The sequence below is a fragment of the Colletotrichum godetiae genome (genome assembly GCF_030913485.1).
Source record: "Colletotrichum godetiae strain CBS 193.32 chromosome Unknown BDP55scaffold_12, whole genome shotgun sequence".
Lineage (NCBI taxonomy): Eukaryota > Fungi > Ascomycota > Sordariomycetes > Glomerellales > Glomerellaceae > Colletotrichum > Colletotrichum godetiae.
The window spans coordinates 647,107-659,204 of NW_026851260.1; the positions used below are offsets into that span (position 1 = coordinate 647,107).

At 53.6% G+C, this 12,098-nt stretch overlaps 4 protein-coding genes across 4 annotated transcripts; 2 read left to right on the top strand and 2 right to left on the bottom strand.

Moving 5' to 3' along the window:
* Positions 1-2,847: 2,847 nt before the first annotated feature.
* Positions 2,848-4,397, top strand: BDP55DRAFT_606715 (uncharacterized protein; the record flags this gene model as incomplete). The annotated part of the gene is made up of 5 exons (XM_060571118.1): positions 2,848-2,991; positions 3,048-3,411; positions 3,467-3,520; positions 3,575-3,774; positions 3,830-4,397. The coding sequence occupies 5 exons, from the start codon at positions 2,848-2,850 to the stop codon at positions 4,025-4,027; spliced, it is 960 nt and encodes a 319-aa protein (XP_060432000.1). The 3' UTR covers positions 4,028-4,397.
* On the bottom strand, positions 4,373-6,354 carry BDP55DRAFT_64882 (histidine acid phosphatase). Its single transcript, XM_060573874.1, has 2 exons — positions 6,216-6,354; positions 4,373-6,121 (listed from the first exon to the last, which is right to left on the bottom strand). The coding sequence occupies exon 2, from the start codon at positions 6,097-6,099 to the stop codon at positions 4,657-4,659; it is 1,443 nt and encodes a 480-aa protein (XP_060432001.1). The 5' UTR covers positions 6,100-6,121; positions 6,216-6,354; the 3' UTR covers positions 4,373-4,656.
* A 1,062-nt stretch (positions 6,355-7,416) lies between these two features.
* Positions 7,417-8,562, bottom strand: BDP55DRAFT_692416 (short-chain dehydrogenase; the record flags this gene model as incomplete). The annotated part of the gene is made up of 4 exons (XM_060577114.1): positions 7,417-8,056; positions 8,125-8,189; positions 8,250-8,443; positions 8,508-8,562. 4 exons carry the CDS (start codon positions 8,560-8,562, stop codon positions 7,417-7,419), a joined length of 954 nt encoding a protein of 317 aa, XP_060432002.1.
* A 1,487-nt stretch (positions 8,563-10,049) lies between these two features.
* BDP55DRAFT_629907 (S-adenosyl-L-methionine-dependent methyltransferase) lies at positions 10,050-11,562 on the top strand (the record flags this gene model as incomplete). Its single annotated transcript, XM_060572084.1, has 9 exons — positions 10,050-10,112; positions 10,164-10,196; positions 10,259-10,349; positions 10,409-10,450; positions 10,506-10,660; positions 10,720-10,757; positions 10,822-10,959; positions 11,005-11,424; positions 11,502-11,562. The coding sequence occupies 9 exons, from the start codon at positions 10,050-10,052 to the stop codon at positions 11,560-11,562; spliced, it is 1,041 nt and encodes a 346-aa protein (XP_060432003.1).
* Between the last annotated feature and the right edge of the window lie 536 nt (positions 11,563-12,098).

A 12,098-nucleotide genomic window follows, 5' to 3' on the forward strand; every position in this document is an offset into this window, starting at 1 on the left:
TCCAGGGACGAGTTCGAACAGAACGACACATCGTCAAAGTCGCTTAGTCCACCTATGTCGCATCTGGTGGGCTATGTTCAGTGTGTTCTGGGCCGGTCCGTGGTCTCGGGACCGAAAGGGCGGCCGCTAGCATTTGTGACGGGAGGCAAAGTCCCAAAACGGCGCCGTCTCCGGGTCGGCAAGCGACGTCGCATTGCCGATACGGTATGGTGGCCTGATACTGCTGCCCTACGCGATTGTCCATGGGCGCCCCTAGGCTTGCATTTGATCGACCCGGCCCTCCGGGCCCGTCGCTGGCAACCACCCCGGCGACACGTTGCGAAGGTTTCCGTCTACCCCGAGCACAATGGCCGACGGAGGGTGCCGATTCCATGTTGGGGTTCCTGGTCGTTTACCTAGCCCAGTGGGATATCGTATGTTGCTGTCGCACCAGCCGAGTTGAGCGGACCAAGAAGCTCAGCAAACATCCCGTCCTTGTCCCCCGAAACCTTCCTCTGGCCACTTCTGCCGTTTTGCCTTTGGTAGAACCCTTGTCGTCCGCTTTGGCCCTTCTAGCGGGGAAGAGTTTAACAAGTGATTTGAGGGCGACATCGTTCCCCCATTTTTCTCAATTTGCCGTGGAGACTTGATGCTGGGGTGAGCTGCTGGCCTGGTCCTAGATGTCTCCGCCGTCTCGTCATCCCCTCGTCCTGGCACTGAGCCGATCACGACGGTTCGCACCTGTCAAAACGGTGAAGTGGAGGCCGCGGTAGGACACTTGCTCGTATGATGCCAGCGAGTCAGCCGAATGATGTCAGGTCGGGAAGTTTGCGCCGGATGGTTGCGATTTCTTCTTCCAGAATTAGTCACCGGGATCTTAGTGAAGGTTGGCCGATGGCACCATGCCGGCAGTCTCCCCCGCAAACTCTCGGCAACGGCTCCAAGAATCATCAGGAACTCAGGTAGTCGACAATCCGGGCGCCTCGGATTACTGGGTCGGCGGGCGCACATTCAGTTTCGCAACGTGCGCTCCAAGGACCGGCCGCCCACAGCTATCCAGGATGTGCCAAGGAGCCGCTGCTCCGGGCTTCGGACCTTAATTAGACGGGGTCGGAGGGGTGCCTCGTCGTCGGTCGAGGATCAGAGAAAACGTTGCAACTCCTTCAATGGTCAGCAAACCCCTTACCCAGAACCAGGGTATTGGGTGCCGCGTCGGACCCAGAGTAAATGTCAGAGTTAGTAAACCTCCGCTTTGCTACACTGGCGGCCGACATTGGTGACAGACATGCAACATGACAAGTTTGCTGTCAACTCTCAAGTTCTCGACCGCCGATCGATGGAGCGGAGTGGCACTAGTGAAGGTGGGAGATTGCTTCGCTTTGACATAAGGTCAGGGCTCAATGATCGGGATCCAGAAAACTGCCTAAAAACTTCTTTGAATATTCCCAAAGAGCTCTAGATTCAGCTGGTGAAGGCCTATGCCCAGCCGGAGATGTCCTTGATCGTCCAAGTCGAGACGAAAGAGGTATTCAGAGCAATCGAGTCGGGGTACAAATTTCCGAGACGAGATGTTCAGGAGATATGGGAAGTCAATGGAGGCTCCACGCCGCTAGGACTCGATCCATGCAAGTAGGACGGCCGTTAGACTAACCAAAATTGAATCCTGGAAGCAGCTAGGTTGCGGGTGTCGTGCAGCGATGGGAATATCCGGCTTTCAGAAGGTCGATATGTTGGTGGGCCATTTGCGAGTGATGCTGAATTGAGGTGACATGTCGGCAGTTGGGTGTGACGAAGCGGCGGGGCGAGTGTTGGTGCGACACTCGCGGACAACGTAATCTCGTTGTGTAAGTGGAGGAAGGTATTCCCGCTTGTGAGAAAAACCGGCTCCTGACATCTGTGCAAGCATTGAGACTGAAAGCGCGATTGAGCAAGGGCCAACATAACTCCTGAGTACATGTGCTAAGTACTCCTAATGGAAGATTATGACTGAGAGTACGTTCGTTACGGAGCATTCTTGCCAATAGGCGAGTTACGCCAGCTATCACACCTGCAACTGCCCGATGTTGTCTTTCTTCCAAGCACTCGATATCCTGTCGAGCTTATGGGAAGTTAGGAGGTCCATTCTCTCAACATTGAGCAGGTGGCTGGTGCTGCTGTGGTGAACACGAAGCAACAAGACCAAACCATCGCGACAGATGACGGGCGACAGCTTCATACTTACTCAAGGTAAAGTGCATCGAAACACACGCTTGTATGCAAACTTCCAACTCTCACATTTCTTTCGTCTTCCCCTGTTCGCTTTCTTGGGCACAGGTCCTCTCGCCTTTACATTCATAAGAACCCCTCACTATCTGCTTGGGTTTCGTCATGACACCAGTGTCGCTTCCTCTGAAACCACAACCTCTGCAATTACCTCGAGTGTTCCTACCGATATTTCCAGACCCCGAGACTCCCACGTTAGACAACCTATGACCTTCCATGTGTAGGCACCTCAAGGTAAAGAGGCGAAGATTGCCGATACGGTGACATGCTTGCCTTCCGTCGTTTCGAAAATTTGGCGGCTGCTTCCTTCACGGCCAAACCTGCTATCTGACTGGTTTTGCTATCTGGAGATATGGCTACCTCAAGTTTAACTACCATCCTGGAAGCTGAACTTTCTGACAACAACGTCAAAGTAGCCATGCCAAATAAAGTCGTCAAATGAAGTAAGCCGGATCTCGTCGCCTACAATAATACAGCCCACGCTCGCAGATATAACTACCCTAGCTGCAGTTATATCGAAATCGAGAAGCATGGCCTCATTGGTGACCCGAATTCCAAAGTAGACGGACTCTGGCGGTGCGCGCTCACACGTATTCACATGTCGCCATGTTTCCCCAAAACAATTTAACCGAAGCACACGATCTCGAAGAGCCTCGTACTCCAGCAGAGGATCGGATTGAGAGCGTTGTCATTCTTGTGGTATCGGTTTTGTCACTTTGCGGTGCTGGATTCATCATGACAAGCTATTGGGTCAACCCCGATTCCAAATCATTTAGCGATTTCTATCAAACTGACAAGGAGCTCAGATTTTCCCGAACTTACGATCTTTCCGCCACCGTCTTATCATCGGACTCGCGATAAGTGACTTCCTCATGGCTTTCAACTTTCTCTGTTCAACGGCAATGAATCTTAGCGGCAGACTTATCAAAGATCCTCAACAGGCCAGCTTTTGTAGCCTCAATGGCTTCATGGCCCAGGTCTTCGTCATTCAAACCGACTACTGGGTCTTGACCATTGGTGTTTGCACGTTCTTCATCTTGGCTGGCCAAAAAAAGCGAGCAAGCTGGGTGCAAAGCCACGAAGTCATCATCTGGGGCCTTCCATGGATTTCCTCGGTTTTATGGGCATCTATAGGCCTCGGAGCGGCCGGCTACAAGAGCATTGGGGCTTGTGAGTATTTATGGCCATGGCGAAAAGCTCACAAAGTACTAACCCCTGTGGACAGGGTGCTGGTTCAAGTCAGACAAAGTCAGGTTGCTCGCCAACTTCGTTCCTCGATGTGAGTTAGGCACGATACTGAAGGCGAGGAATCTGGACTAAATCCATTCTGTAGGGATTATCATCATCATCATGTTTGCACTTTATGCATATCTCGCCCTTGTCATTTACAGGGCCCACAACAGGTTAAGCTCAATGCAGGAATCTCCTGGGCATATGGAATCTGGGTACTCGACTCAAGACGGCAGCCGGGCAGCAAGTACTCACGAGGGGCTTGAAGGCCGATCCATGGTTTCCATTCGAAGGCTCAAAAGGGTAATCAACTTCATGCCTCACAACGTAGAAGAGACAGACACTAATCGCGATCCAGATTGCTCGCCTGTTGCTTTTGTATCCGCTTGCTTACGCTGTCATCTGGTCCCTCCCAACCGCCATCCGGATATACCAGGCAACAACGAACAAGTCGGCACCATTCGCATTGCAAAACATCGACCAAGCCTGCATCGTGGTTCAGGGGCTTGTCGACGCCGTAATCTACGGTATGAACGAGACTTCAGTAGCAAGCTAGCGCACTTGTTGCTCACGTCGAGGTTTTCCTACCGTCCAAGGGATAGAAACTCGAGGCCCGGACATCGCCTCACCAGACATCACCAGGGAGCGATCCGCTCGATCCAACGACAGGAGAATGCGAGGAACCACGCTGTCTAGTTCCGAGCTGGCCGAGGTCGACAGAGATGATGGATTAAGCTCGGTTGAGCTGAGAGACTTGAGGGCGTAGGCTGCCCCGTTGGGAGTGGAGGGTTCTTCTTCGAAGGACTTGGGTAGTTCAGATGGGGGCAGTTGACAGCCAACGACGCCCCTCGCCTGTGCGAGTCCCTAGAGCATTTATCGATGGAACAAACTTGCTTGGCACGGCGAGCATAGCGACGAGGTCATGGGCGAAGGGGAGGTTTTGTACACTATCAATATTGTGGTACGAGACCACTTCCTCGGGTCGCCGCCAGTATGCAGGGCATATCCATCACAGTGCAGGGATTGAGGGCAGTCTCTTGAGTAAAAGGGTGGTATCAATATCTCATTGCTAGCTCATGTCCTCTAGGGACTACTACGTCACGACGCATTCATCGTGACTTCATTATCGACCACTTATCCATCGTGAACACTTACACGCCCATAATCATTTCTTATACTACGTGCTTAGTGCTTGGCACCACCAGTCTGCTCCGCAGTAGAAGCAGCAGGGACATCCTTTGCAATCTTGGACTTCTTGACCAGACGCAGGCCACCGATGAGCATAACGAGGCCGAGGAAGCCCAGGATAACAACCAGTGTCACCAGCGCGCCAATGACGCCCGCCACGGGGGTCGAGATGCCTCCCTTGCTGCCGCTCGAGCCGGATCCGTTGGCGTCGGTGCTGCCGTCCAGACCCAGGGCCGTGGCGCACGTGCCGGTCGAGTTGCCGCAGGCGGTGCACCAGGTCTTGGTATCCTCGACGGCGAACTTTTGCATCTCGGTGACGAAAGTGTTCCAGGGCAGCACGGTCTCGGATTGGCCAAAGAGGGGGTAGACTGTGAGATTGTTGATTCCCGCGGAGCCGTTGGCGAAGCGGAAGCGGACGGCGACGTCGTCGGCGGCGGGGCTGGCGGAGGTGGCGTTCGTGACGAGCTCGAAGACCATGGAGGAGGCGTAGTCCACTACGGTCTGGAAGTCGGCCGAGACCTTTTGCAGCTGGGCGAGGCCGAAGAAGGAGGAGAAGCTGGCGTAGGCGCCGAACTGGATGTTGGCCTTAACGGAGGAAGATTTGGCGGCGTCCTTGAGCGTCGCGTTAAGGGCCAGGAGGATCTGGCCGGCCAGCACCTTGCCGGCGATGGCGCGGATGGGGTCGCTCTCGTTGTAGGCGAGGTTCCACTCGTGGATGTTGGCGTAGTCGGTCAGCGAGCGAACGGTGGCGTTGGTGAGGAGGGAGTCTGAGGGGATGCTGTCGTTGTGGATGCGGGCGACGTTGATGAGGTCGAAGATGGCGTAGGCGTTCTCGAACGTGGCGGCCTTTGCGCCGAAGGTGCCGTTGATGACGGGCAGCAGGTTCTGGTAGAAACCGCGGGACTCGGTGTCGACGGCGGCGTACTCGGGCGAGGAGAAGTAGTTGTTTGAGCTGACGACGGCCTTGCCGCAGCCGCTGCCGCCCTGGAGCCACTCGCTGCTCTCGGCGTTCGTGCTAGTGGAGGCCGTGGAGACGGCGTTGACGGGGATGTACTGGTATCCGCCGAGGGGCGCCTCGACGCTGGAGCCGTTGGCGAGGGCCTCGATGGTGCCGGAGGGCGGGTAGAAGCCCTGGAGGAAGGCGTTGGCCGAGGACTGGAGGACGACGTCGATGGGGGAGGTGACGGAGAGCTGTTCCGGGAGGACGTCGTCGGTGCTCATGTTGCGGATCTGGTGGGTGGCGTTGTCGCGGACGTAGAGCCGGCCATATTCCAGGCCGGAGGTGTAGACCTCGTAGGCGCCGAGGTCCGTGAAGCGGACGGGGGGCGTCTTCTTTGCCGTGCGGTCACCGTGACGGTGGAAGACGTAGATGCCGAGGACGGTCTCTGCGGCCGCGGGCATGATGGGCAGGCCCATTGCCAGAAGGTGCTTGAGTCCCATACTTGCGAAGTGTTTTCGGACTCTGCGAGAGTGTTAGTTCTGTTGTTGCTGCTCTTGTCCTCTGATTATTCGGTTTCATATGTGCATATAATCAACAAGCAGAAGCCACTACTTACTCGATATTGCCCAGTTGAACTATCAGCGGCGTGCTATATACAAACTCAGTACTGCCGAAGTGTGAAAACGGCTGATGAGATGAGATTGAAGCCGAGTTGCAATCCCTGCAATAAAGATACAATAGAGACGACGGTTTAAATCAACCTCACGGGAGCTGAAGAGACTAGGACGATCGGGTGTCGCCTCGACGCCTCTCGCGAAGCCGGGTACCGCCGGCCCTTTTATGTCGCGACCGACAGTCGGACTCTTCGACGCGTCAAGAAGTTAGAGTCACCCTCAAAGAAATCCTGCAGCCCACACATGGCCCAGCGACAAATGTTCCTTCCATTCCTCCTCCCCAGTACCCAGCATGGTTCGACCCGCTTGCTCGCTCCGGACCAGTCGATGGTTGGCGATAAAGGAGGGGTAAAAGGAAAGGGTTCGAATAAAAAACGTACTAGGCCCATGGATCAGCACCAGCCGGGCCAGGTCCTATCACTCTGCAGTTCAAAAAGTGCGATTTCACTGCAACGATGGGCGGCGAGAGCGGGTGAGTCTTGCTGCTCGTCCGCATGGCTGGCGACGGCGGGAATGGATGGATGCCACCACCATGCCACTCACGACTGTCTGCCATTCGTGTGGCCAATGAGCCAAGCTGTTCCTGATGGCCCCGCCTGAGGTGCAAGCTATCACCTGCAGGTCGAGGGATGTGGATGCCGGCTTGGCTCGAAAAGCTTGAGTGCGCCGCACCCGGTCCGGTCTTTGGAGGACGCTAATTAGTTGGCTTGGTGACCGACACGTTGAGAAAAAATGTGTGTTCGGAGGGGGCAGCTTTGCAGCAGCATCTCCGCTCCCGTCCGCGGGGCGGCTCGGCCTGTCAGCGGCTGGGAAGTACGTGTCTAGCCTGGGTAGGATTATGGTGCCGATAGCCGCTTTGCTCAAGAACTGAAGGTTATGGTTGATAAAACGTAAGGTAGGATTGTACAAAATGCTAAAAGATCCTAGTTATTTCTGAAAACGACTGTTGGTTCGTTCAATACATTGCCATTCCCTTCGGTTCTTCGAATATCTAACAAGCTCTGAGCGGGTCAACAACCACGCCCTTGCGATGTCAACTTACAATCTCCATTCTCTCCACCCCCGGTCGTTGGATTTTCTTTGTCCGCGGACTTGCTGGAGGTGATCCTTCCGACCCCACCACAGCCGATTTCCCTGTGCCAGTTACAACTTCGATTCCGTTTTTCGGCCGCTCTTCACGTGCTTCGAAATTTCTCCCCTCAAGAGGAAATCCGGGTATCTCATGTCTTCATCTGTTCCAACTGCTAGCGCACCCTGGCGTCTCCAGGCACCGCCATCAACAGGAATTGCTTGACCGTTGACGAAGCTGCCGGCGTCGCTGAATAGATAAACGGTGGAATCGGCAATGTCCCGGATCACGCCCCACCGACCCTGCGGCACCACGGCGTCGGCCTTGGCCTGGTCTTGCTTGCTGCTGGACAGCCGTTGCATGCCTTCCGTATCCTTGATCGGCCCGGGGGCAATCACATTGCTCGTGACTCCGAACGGACCGTACTCCAACGTAACCGAGGCCATGAGAGCGTCAACGGCCGCTTTGGCGGCTGAGACGTGTGCTTGCAGCGGCATACCTGTCCAGTGGAATGTGGCAGAGACGAAAATGATGCGGCCTCCAGTCAGTCCGTTTTGGCTGGGCGTAGGGTTGTTCTTTGCCGACTCTACCAGGTAGGGAATGGTAGCCTTCAGAGTGTTGAAAGTGCCCAAGACATCAATATCGATGACCGCCTTGAACGCATTAGGGCTCATGCCGGACAAGGGTGCGATGAAGTTGCCAGCAGCTCCCGCACTGTCGGTAAGGTTGTCAGTGTCAGCAGTCTGCCCCAGGATTGAGACCCTTGTGAATCGGGTGCTTACATGACAAAGTCGATGCCGCCGAGCTCCTTGGCGCATCGATCTGCGGCGTCTTGCAGGCTCTGAGGCTAGATACGAATTGTCAGCTGCAACGTCTCTGGAAGCGAAAGGTGTTGATGAGCACATACATTTCGCACATCACAACCGCCAATACCGATGACCCTTGCACCAGGCCTAGCGGTGGCTATGTCCTTGGCCATGGACTCTGTCTTTTCGACATTGCGGCCGATGATGCAGGCATTTGCTCCGAGACGGACAAGAGCACGAGTTTGAGCACTGCAAATGCTTCCAGCGCCGCCGGTGACAAAGGCGACTCTGTTGTCTACATAACGCAGTTAGTCTCTACGAGGGCCCAGCAAAGAAAAAGATGCCTGGAAGCCACTTACTAAAGATGCCGTCCTTCCAAACCGGACTCAGGTACTCGGACTCGGGAATAGGCATGTTTGCAGGGACTAGATGTGGGTGATGAGGGACAGAGAAGAGACAATGAACAAGGTATCACAAGTGGTTCAAGATGATGACGTGTGAGACCTGTTTCCACGAGATTAAGGCGATAGATTCGGATTGTTTGGGTACCCTGACGATGGAGGTTCTGTGGATCCTTTGGCTGCACGAAGATATCGGAGGTTGCACGAATCTCGAAGCTATATGTCACACGAGGAAGAAGAAACCAAAAGAGTCCGGTTGGTACGATGTCTTGTTGTTCAACGGCCACGGCAAAGCGCAGCTCAGATGGCAGCGGTGGTAGCGCGTCGGACCTTGGGACCTCGGCAACGGAAGGTAAGGAAGGATACACAAAAGTGCGGAGCCTTCCGCGGCAACTCAAACCCAAATGATTAGTTATTCCGCTGCTGACTCATCCCGAGCGAGGTCCCAATCACGGGGAAAGACCCAGGCACACAGGTTGGGGAAGGAGCTGCTGATTGGTGGGTGGTGGAGAACAGAGAAAAGAGAGAAGCAGCTCTCTGAGCTGCTCCTTCCAGCCTCCAAACGCACCTAACCCTCCCGCACGGGGCCTAATTTAGCGCGATTTCCTCATGTCGCTCCCGGGATCAACGACCGTCTCCCCGTGAACACCTTCCCCAACCATCCCTTTCAAACCGGGCAGGCTCTCCAATGCCACGCCCCCTCATGTGTTGGTTGCCTCTATCATCTATGAATTGCTTGTTGAAACCGTTGGTTTGAATCATGGTCGAGGTCACACGCTCATAGCTTCAGTCCATTCTGAATGACATGTCATTTGACATCGAAACCTAGAAGACTAGAACCCGCAATGTCTCGGCTCTGCAACTTTTTCAACATTCGTGTCCCAAGGACGTGGCGGCGGTAATCTCCTCTTCGAGAACCGTGTAATTGGTTTATGGGCGCATACTGTGATCGAGATTCTTCGCTACGGGGGAAAACAATAATGGCAGACGAATATCCGCGCCTATCAACTGGTGCTTTCCCGTCCCCCTCTGTGTCCGGTAGTGACAAGAGCGATACCCGCCACGTCGCGTGATCCGAAACGAGAATATGTGAACGTATCCTGTCGCAACATCGCCTCTTCACACGCCTACATATGCAACGGCTTGTATACGCGGCTCGGCAGAGTGAAATGGTTGGGTATCACAGGGGAACGTACCCCCAGTACTGATCCGCCAAGCACCCACAGGGCCTGCGAATGTCGTATATCCAACCTATGGATCTCATTGCAGAAATCATACGTCCGAGAGTGACCTTTCGGGAAGCAGGAAATCCGTCTCCACGAGCAAACTGCATCTGTGCCGCCAACATGCAGGACATATTCCCAGTCAAAGAGAGGGGTAAAATGAGTGCCCTGAAAACTCATAAAAGTCGCGAGACAGAACCGGGAGAATGCAGAATCAGTTTCTTCAGCATTGAGCAAATTCGCAAATTGTCAACAGGCATCTGTCTGAGATCTTGCAATGAGTAACGCTGAGACCGATCGTCCCACGGTCGCAGGCCCGGTCATCGTCGCTGAAGAAGGGGTAAAATAACTTGAGCCCCGCGGTAGACTGTGATTCTAACAACTTGACTAGCATTGGGATGACAGTTCTTCAGACCATGGATCTGTAGGTGACGCTTCTTATTGTTTGACTTCGCTCCCGCAAGCACTGCTAATATTTCATGTCAGAGCTTTGCCTCGTCGACCACCAGCCTGAACAGCTCCATCTTCCAACATCGACTTGAAAATGGCAGAACTTACCACAAGTACAAAGATGGCAGTAAGACGCCGACCATGAGGCTCATAGGTTGCAAGCAGTGTGAAGTCTGACATGTACAGAATACCATTGGCCAAACGACGAGAAAGAATCCGACAGACTGGGTATGCGCCTCCGTCTGACCACTTGTCTGGTGACGCCGTCTAACGCTACTATCAGATCTGCAGCATAATTTGTTTCTTCTAACTTTCCACTACAAGCTGGGTCTCGCTCCGCCCAGCGCCCCAGATTCTGGGGTCAAGCGCGTTCTCGATCTTGGTACTGGCACCGGTCTTTGGGCGATCGAATTTGCAGATGAGCACCCTGAAGCCGAGGTAAGCGAAAGAATGCTTTTCCTGCTCACAATTGATACATGTGCTTATTTAAAGCTTAGGTTTACGGCGTTGATCTCTCGCCTGTTCAGACCTCAGCGTACGTTACATATGTCTCGGGTGTCTGAAGCTAGTTCCCAGCGCTCAATATTGACCCATTGCAGAATTCCTCCCAACACCAAGTTCGAGGTCGACGATATTGAGGAGCCATGGACGTACCATGTGCCTTTCGACTATATCCACAGCAGAATGATGACATCCAGTATTTCCGATTGGGTCAAGCTTTTCAAACAAGCCTTTAAGTAAGTCGAGGCTGAAGATTTAGAAGATCTAAACTAAGTCGATAGGCACCTCGAGCCTGGCGGATATCTGGAAATTCAAGAAGGCGATCTTCACCCTCATTGTGATGACGGCACCCTCAAGCCAGACCATGCAATTGAGAAGTGGTTGAAGCTTCTCGGTGAGGCCATGGAGATTTTTGGAAGACCTTTTGTGGACATCCCTGGTCTCGTAGCAGTCATGGAAGAAGTCGGATTCGTTGATGTGACCATTGAGACATACAAGTGGCCTGTCAACGAATGGCCCAAGGACCCTCACTACAAGGAGATCGGGGCATGGACGCATGCCAACTTCATGGAAGGTCTCGAGGGCTGGACATTGGCGCCCTACACCCGGGCGCTGAACTGGACGAAGGAGGAGGTCTTCGTCTTCCTGGCGGAGGTGCGGTCCGAACTGAAGAACCGGAACATTCATGCCTACTGGCCAATGTGAGTTTCATCGTCTGCGTGTTTTGGACCGAAGTGATTGGTGCTAACATGGGGGAAAGCTACTCAATTTACGGCAGGAAACCTGGAGAGAAGAAGAAGGCGACCACGACGACGGAGGAGCCAGCGACGCAAGAGTGATAAACGACTTTGAAGCGAGCAGTTTTCTATCTAGACATGAGCAATTGAAAGAGCCTATAATTCTCTCTAATAATGTGGCTCGAAATGAAGCCTGTCTATTCGTCATTTCGCGAATGGGAAAGCTGCGTCGACTCAAATTTGTTCAAAGCAATGAAAGACGAAAAGACAAATTCTGAACAATGAATCTTTGAATACATCATCAATTTCGAGCGGCAAAAACTATGGTAAGTCGTCAACTTGGGGGGTTTTAGAGGAATCAGATAGAGACAACCCGATCTATAGTACGGAATGAAATTGACTCCGCTTGACCTACTGTGTTCCTGTGGACCTTCCACGAGTTGCCTCACGGAGCCCTCAATCCAATTATCGCAACGGCTCAAAATCGTTGCTGGAGCGATTGGACGTATCAGGGGTTCTAAGCGAACTGACTTTATCACATATGACCTGTTATTTGAGCTGTCATACCGTACGTGCGTAAAGCAAACTGCATCCATCCTGTTGGAAGCGATCAGTACCCACGTATTTCCCCTTGCCAC

Bases quoted from the DNA above. Each gene is read 5' to 3' on its own strand.
- BDP55DRAFT_64882 (XM_060573874.1), bottom strand. From the start codon at position 6,099: ATGGGACTCAAGCACCTTCTGGCAATGGGCCTGCCCATCATGCCCGCG.